The sequence below is a fragment of the Dendrobates tinctorius genome, unplaced genomic scaffold (genome assembly GCF_039654945.1).
Source record: "Dendrobates tinctorius isolate UK_male_01 unplaced genomic scaffold, ASM3965494v1 ptg000089l, whole genome shotgun sequence".
Taxonomy (NCBI): Eukaryota; Metazoa; Chordata; class Amphibia; order Anura; family Dendrobatidae; genus Dendrobates; species Dendrobates tinctorius.
In genome coordinates, this window is record NW_027361757.1 from 13,516,628 (window position 1) to 13,524,126 (window position 7,499).

General features: G+C 40.5%; 1 protein-coding gene across 1 annotated transcript; it reads right to left on the bottom strand.

The window, feature by feature from the left end:
- Window positions 1-1,458: 1,458 nt before the first annotated feature.
- LOC141098294 (beta-microseminoprotein-like) lies at window positions 1,459-7,010 on the bottom strand. The gene is made up of 4 exons (XM_073585949.1): window positions 6,910-7,010; window positions 5,642-5,747; window positions 2,314-2,419; window positions 1,459-1,688 (listed from the first exon to the last, which is right to left on the bottom strand). Exons 1-4 carry the CDS (start codon window positions 6,910-6,912, stop codon window positions 1,559-1,561), a joined length of 345 nt encoding a protein of 114 aa, XP_073442050.1. The 5' UTR covers window positions 6,913-7,010; the 3' UTR covers window positions 1,459-1,558.
- Between the last annotated feature and the right edge of the window lie 489 nt (window positions 7,011-7,499).

The following is a 7,499-nucleotide window of genomic DNA, read 5'->3' on the forward strand; positions in this document are numbered from 1 at the left end:
AGCAGGCGGTGACAGGTTCTGATGTCACCGCTGGCTCAGGACACCAGCACTCGCGATATTTACCGATCCCTGCTCCATGGCTGCGGGTCACTCTGTCTGCCGGGTCCCTCTATCAGTGACGTTCAGGCAGAGGGCGCAGTTCGCACTAACTACGTCACTGCACCCTCTGACCTGAACATCACAGACAGAGGACGCGGAGGAGAGGACAGCAGCGTGCAGCTATGGACCAGGGACAGGTGAATATAGCTTATACTTACCCCCTCCTGACACTGTCTCTGCAGCCCCCCTGCTTCTCCCGGTCTCAGGCTCCTTCCTTCAGCGTTCACGTGGTACCGCTAATTAAAGTCATAAATATGCGCATATTCATGACTTTAATGAGCGGTACCACGTGACCGCTGAAGGAAGGAGCCTGAGACCGGGAGAAGCAGGGGGGCTGTAGAGACCGCACCGGGGGGGTAAGTATGACCTGACACCCTCGCTCCCCCTCCCCCGCCGACCCCCTGGTATATGACTTGCGTATAAGCTGAGAGGGGGACTTTCAGCCCCAAAAAAATGGGCTGAAAATGGCTTATACGTGAGTATACTGTATATGGTACTTGCATTTTTCTATTGCGTTTTTGAGTGCTGTGGTTTTTGTCTCTTTTTTATGTGTTGTGCTCTAAAAAAGCTGTTTCATTTTTGATACGTCCTGGCATTTGGCTTTGACAAAATTTTATTCATACAGTCATGTGTGCATGTGCGTTTTTTAAGTGCAGTTTTCCACATTTAATCCAAGTCTTTGGCTAAAATCTGCACAGGTAAACTCAGTGTACCCGCAAGAGAAATTGTTATGATGCAGATTTGAAATCCACACCGCAGCTCAGTTTACGCTGAGTAATAAAGAAGCACACTGGGCAGGAGATTTCTATAAATCCCATCCACTGTGTTGGAAATGCAAGATGCAGTAAAAACACAAGCGTAAAAAACACTCATTGTGGGCACACTGCCTCACTCCCCTTCTTCCAAGAGCTATAACATTTTTATTATTCGTTGACATCTACTATATAATTGTCTAATTCTGTCTGTCTCTCTGTAACAGAAATCCCATGACGCTGATTGGTCACGACCAATCAGCGACATTCGCAGTCCGTCCGCGAATTGGCGTGGAATTCGTATGACGCACGCCACCGCTATCGTCGGGAGATCTGCGGCGCTACCTGCTGATCTCCCTATGGTTGCTGCGGGTCATCTCCTACCGCACGGATTTGCCGCAATTAGCGATATTGGCGCGGAATCTTCAGAAATAAACTACATACATATTCTAGAATACCCGATGCGTTAGAATCGGGCCACCATCTAGTAGCTATATAACAGCTTGGTTTTTTTTTGTTTTTTTTGCGGGGTGATTTGTAGTTTTGAATGACCGCATTCATTTTACCATGTAACGTTCTGGAAAACAGGAAAAAATTCCAAAAGTGGTGAGATGATGAAAAAAGCACATTTTTTATTTGGGTACCTATACATTATTAACTATCTTTTATAAAGATGAGTATTGATGTGGACGTTGCAGACAATAGACTCATCCCACCATTCCGTATGACAAACACTGTTTGGTTGGATCTTCATTTGGAATCAGTTTGTATTTACAATCCTTTTCGTCAAACACAAATTTGCATCGCTCCTCATCATAATTTACTGGTCTGCCGTAACTATATGGAACAGAGGAGCAATAAAAACACATTATGTATTGCAATTGTAAAAAATAACCGCTGTACAATGCAAGCCACATCTATGCAGTACTGTGTATAAGCTGGGAAACAACACTTTAGCCCTTGTTCACACTTCAGTATTTTTGACAAGTATTTCATTAGCAATTGTAAACTAAGTTATGTTTTCCACTCCTGTTTTGGCATAATAATACTGTTGCAATAATACTGACCAAATTCTTACATGTGAATAGTGTCTAAGTTATTTTATATGTATACCATAAATCATCATGGTGATAAAGCTGAGGTACAATTAGGATATGTATTTCGATGAAGAAAATGTTGGTTCAAGCAGAAGTAGGAAGGAGGACGTCATCGCTAGAAGATGGGAGGTGCAGGACTGGACCGCAACACTCATCGGACCAGGCTGCCCCCCAGATGACTATAATCTAACTTGTTTTTCTTATCTTTCAGGTTACATCGGGGGCTTATCTACAGCATTACAGAATGCTGTAGATAAGCCCCTGATGGCGGTGGCCGCATCTCATAGGGCAAAAATGAGGTGACAGATTCTCTTTAATGCTGACATACAATTAATTATGAGTGATTAGTGAAGGGGTTATCTTACGCTGTGCAGCATTCGTAACTCCCATAAGAACCGCATGAACAGTCCAAACAATCTTTAGTCCGCCATTGACTTTTGAGAGGATACATTTTTTTTCTGAAGTAACAACCTGGCAATAAAATGATTGAAAAAGATTAAACCAAAGTAATTTCCTTTCAACTGCATTTTTTACATATTTAAAGGAATTTGTCATCAGGGTTTTGTTATCCAGCAATGTTTACTGGGTGCAGCAGTTATGATAGGTGCAGACTGACCCTGGCACTGAGGAAGCCAGAAGGCTGAAGACCTGTGTACTTCTGAAAACAGAAAAACACTCTAAGTGGCAGACCCAAGGTGCATGATTGGTTAGGTCAGGGATGGTCAACCTTTTTTCTTCCAAGAGCCATTTGGATATTTATGCCATCACAAAATTATCAACTCGAAAAGGATCCTGCTATATTTGGTCAAATAGTCAAATAACTCACCCCTAATGTGATGTCCAGAACTGCTTCTCTTTGGGGAGATGTGTGATGTTAGGTGATACTGATCATGTTGTTACTCATAACTGTTTTTGCATTGGTCTGGAGCACAGTCAACTCATTGGGATTAGTTTTGGAAAGAACTCTGTCATGATCCAGGTTGGATTATGACAGAATTTGCACAAGTAACCTTTTTTTTCCTTAAGCTGTGTGCTTAAAGTTAGTTTTGCCCCTGGTGGCCATTAGGGTCATTGCACTGTTGTGGTGTCAGTTCTAGTTTTGCCCCCGGTGGCCGTTAGGGTCATTGCACTCTGGTTACTTTAGTGCACGTGATTATAAAGCAGGTGGGATTGCTCTGGCTCTGACCTATAAAAGAGTGTCAGGTGTTGCAATCACTGTTGGTGATATTGCTCATTTCCAACCAAGACTGGTGAAGGAAGGAACTACAGATAGGAGTTCCTTGCAGCTCAGGGGAGCTCTGGTGTAAACTCTGGTGAAGCTTGGAGAACTAGCAGCTATTCAGGAGGAAAACTGCATTCTGGTGCTGGACTCTGTTGCTGGGAGCAATAGCAACAGAGCAAAGCTAAGTGGTGTTATCCCTGTTTGTACCTTTCCTTTTGTTTGTTTCAGTGCAGTGGTGGGATTAGTTTCTGCACCTTCCTTTTCACTAGAAAGGGGTAGGTGCAGGACGAGCTAGGGTTTTTAGGTATCCTGCTCGTTGCCAGGTGCGGAACCTGCATAGGGACTGTCAAGAGTGTAGAGACACTGACTCAGGGGAGTGCAGGAGGTCTCCACGTCCGCGTTCCCTATCGAAGGGTCCTCCATTGTATCGGTTTCCTGGTGTTTCACTTAATTCTGTAAATTCGCCCTGCTGGAGGCGGTGTATCCGGCTGCACGTTACTTTGTTTAAATTCGCCCTGCTGGAGGCGGTGCATCCAGGGTCACTTGTGTCATAGAGATTCGCCCTGCTGGAGGCGATGTGTCCAGTCACACGTGACCATCACAAACTCGCTGCAGTAAGTTGTTCTGAACACAGATGTGAATTACATGTGGGAAATTCATCACTGCTCACTTCATATTTATAGAAGACTAGCAGTGGGATGTCTGCAATATATACATTACATAGGAAACAATTGGGCTGGAGTGCACACATCATATAGGAGAAACTGGGGCTGGAGCATGCACATTACATAGAAGATTCTAGGGCTGGAGAAAATACATCACTTTGGAGATGCTGGAGCATTTATATCACATAAAAGACACTGAGGCTGGAGCATATATATCACATAGGGGCAAAGGGGCTAGAGCATACACATCACATAGGAGACACAGGGACATATACATCCCACAGTAGATGCTGGAGCTGCAGCAAATACAGCTCACAGGAGATGTTGGGGCTGCAGCAGGTGCATCACAGGAGACAGTAGGTCTGTAGCATGTACATCACAGGACACATTACTGCTGGAGTACATACATCACAGGAGAAAGTAGAGCTGGGGTATGTACATCACAGGAGACATGGGGCTGGCATTGTTTTCTTCATTTGTGGGACAGGAGCGCATTGCGTTCTAAGGCTACTTTCACACTTGCGTTTTTTTGCTGTGCGTTTTTTGCGCACACAAACGCATGAAAAAAATGCATCATGCGTTTGTGTGCGGTTTATTGCGGGTTTTGGTGCGTTTTTAAAAAACTCATGCTTTTTTGCGCATACGTGCGCATTACAATGCGCACATATGCGCACCCATAGACTATAATGGGTGTTTTGCTGTAAAAAAACGCATTGCGTGTGCATGCGGTTTTTTGGGGCAAGTCGGACACACAAAAAATGCAACAGGATGCATTTTGTGCGCCCGAGCGCACACTACAAAAAAACGCATGCGCATACAAACGCGTACAAACGCATGTGTATGCGCACCTATGTGCACCCATGTAAAAGATAGGGGGGAAAACGCATGCGTTTTTTTGCGCTAAAAACAGCGCAAAAAGCGCAAGTGTGAAACCAGCCTAATTTCCAGCAAAATACATCCAGACAATGACACTGGCTCATGTAAGGACATAATCTCTCAATGCATGAACCGCATAAATGCTATTTGTATTATTTATTCTTTATAACAAACTATTGGCCATTGCTTGTTACAACCTGTTTTCTCCACTCTTTGCTAATAATTCTTATTTTACTTATATTGGCATTAAATATGCTATGTCACATTTCTATCTGTGTAATTACAAAGCTTTTTAATATTTCATGAAAATTTATATTTTTTTATGGTAATTTCATATTCTGATTTTGATCTGACCGCAACTTGATATAAATAATTCATAGAAATATTTGATTATAGCTGAGTAAGAGATAAGATTGTTGGCTTAACTTAACCACATTCTTATGTATTATGGTGCCTCAATGCACCTTTTTTAGTTGTTTTTCAAATGTCTTTTGGGATTTGTTAATAAAATTTACCATATTTTACGCATCCTCTTGCTTTTTTCACGTCCTTGATCTTTTGTACAGGAGCTCATCTGGAAGATCTTAACTTTAATTTTGCTGCATATAATCTACAATTCTATGTATGTAGTTCAAAATGAAAGTAGACTCTACAACAATTGTGGCACAAAAGATTCTTGTGCTTCTAAAACTAAAAGGAAGTTGTCTCATCAAATAGAAAAACAATTACTTTGTTTTAGTTATAAAGATATTTGTATTCCATAGAATTTCTTTTATCTAAATAGTCCTCATCAGTAAACCAGTGATTATTAAATTTCAATGTAATTACTACCAAAGCATCAAAACTATTAACCAACAAATGCAAGTACAAACTCGTGTATAACTAATAATAACATTCAACTGCTAATTCATGGTAATTAATCACACTTACCTTCAGGTTCTCTACCCGGCTTTATTTTACTTTCCCTCTTGAAACAAGCAGCATTGCATACAACCACAAGGATTCCAGTACCAAAGGCAATTGCTAGAAGGAATTTCTAAAATGGGTAAAAAAGTATGAAACTGTTAAAATTAGCGAATATTAATGAAAAGTAAAACATCATCTTTGGCTATTATACAAGTTGTATCCTGCATTTTTACCACTCCCACCCTGCACCACTTGCAGGGTCTATTTCTTGACTTGCAATTTACTCTGAGCTGGTGCGAGATGATAAGCTGCTATAATGCTATGATGCCCCCATACATAGCACAGAACATGGGGATGAATTCTTTAAAGAGAGTCTGCCAGCAGGTTTTTGCTGTGTAACCTGACAGCAGCATGACGTAGGGAAAGAGATCCTGATTCCATCTATTAATCACTTAGTTTACTGGGTACAGCAGTTATGAGAGAATCACAGTTTTTTCTGCTGCAGCTTTAGTATTGCTTGGAATGCTGAGTAGAGAAGAGAGAACCTTTCTAGGCTGACTTGCATAGTAACCCCTACAAGGTTGTTTTGAAGAGAAATTAGCATTAGGGAGGAGCGGACTAATGGAATTTCAGGTTTTCGGGAACTTTAGTCCAAAGTTCGGTTTGGGTACCAGTACTCGGCCCGAACTTGAACCCAAACCTTATAGAAGTCAATTGTGACCTGAACTTTGGTGCTGTAAAATGGTCGTTGTAAGGGCTAAGGGGCTGCCAAAGTCTCTCTCTCTCTTTCTCTATCTCTATCTTTCTCGCCCTTTCTCCCTGAAGTCTGTGTTTGGAGTTCAGCATCGGACACTAGGTGTCCTGTTTGAACCCCGAACTTTATAGTTCGGGTTCACTCATTTCTACTTATAATGATAATAATTTATTATGGTTTTCCAAAGTGTCCCTAAAAAATATTGTCTGTCTATATGATTTTTTGGAAAAATAAAAAGTTACGTTGGAAATCCTTGCTTATGCTCAATGGCTCTTATAACATTTTAGTATCTTTTTAATTTAATTCGCTTCCCTCGTATCTTTTCAATCACTACCATTATTAAACCAATTATAAACCCTACAATATGCTTACAGACTATTCTTTAAACTAATTATTTTGATTAATTAAATTTATTATATAAACAATAAAACAAAAAGCTACTAAAATCCATTTTTTTAATAGGCTAGAAAAATCACTTCCATTGTCTAACAGATAAAATTAACAATTAATTCAACCAACAAGAATAAACACTACTCACCATCCTGGAATAGTTTTGCAGCCTCTGACCGTTTTACACTTTGAGCCTGATTTTATACGTGGTGGAGGACCAAGTTAACAAAACGTAATGTTGACTTCTAAACATTACAACATAGCATTCCATTTCGTCACATTTTTTTTTTCAGATTTTGTTTAGTTTCAAACAAATGTATTGAATTGTAGCCTTCACATTCAGTAAAGCAATACAATAAATTATTTCTCACCGAATGATTAACTCATAGAAAAGTACAACATGTTATAGCTCTACATATGTGTGCTTTGACATACAGTAGTAAGAAAAGAAATAAAAATAAAATAAATGTTAAATCACATAATGTAAGTCGAAGAATTTAATAAAAAGTTCATAAAGACAATTAAATCAAACCACAAGAGTGAAAGAAGAGAATACCTAAACCAGCATATTATCTATTAAAAAATGAAAGTTTCCTGCAGCAATAAGAGTTGACTTACTAGGAGAGCTCAGCTTCTTCCCGAACCAACCGCCGCCAGCTTACAAACTCATCGCAATGGGGGACCTTTTTGGCTAGATTTTCTCCAGTGCGTTCTTCACAGGTTTGCAAGCCATGGTCT

Excerpts from the sequence above, each read along its gene's own strand:
- LOC141098294 (XM_073585949.1), bottom strand. Across the intron at positions 2,420-5,641 it reads GCCGGGTAGAGAACCTGAAG|GTTGTTACTTCAGAAAAAAA; the intron begins GTAAGTGTGATT and ends TTTTATTGCCAG. Across the intron at positions 1,689-2,313 it reads AGTTACGAATGCTGCACAGC|TTACGGCAGACCAGTAAATT; the intron begins GTAAGATAACCC and ends TGTTCCATATAG.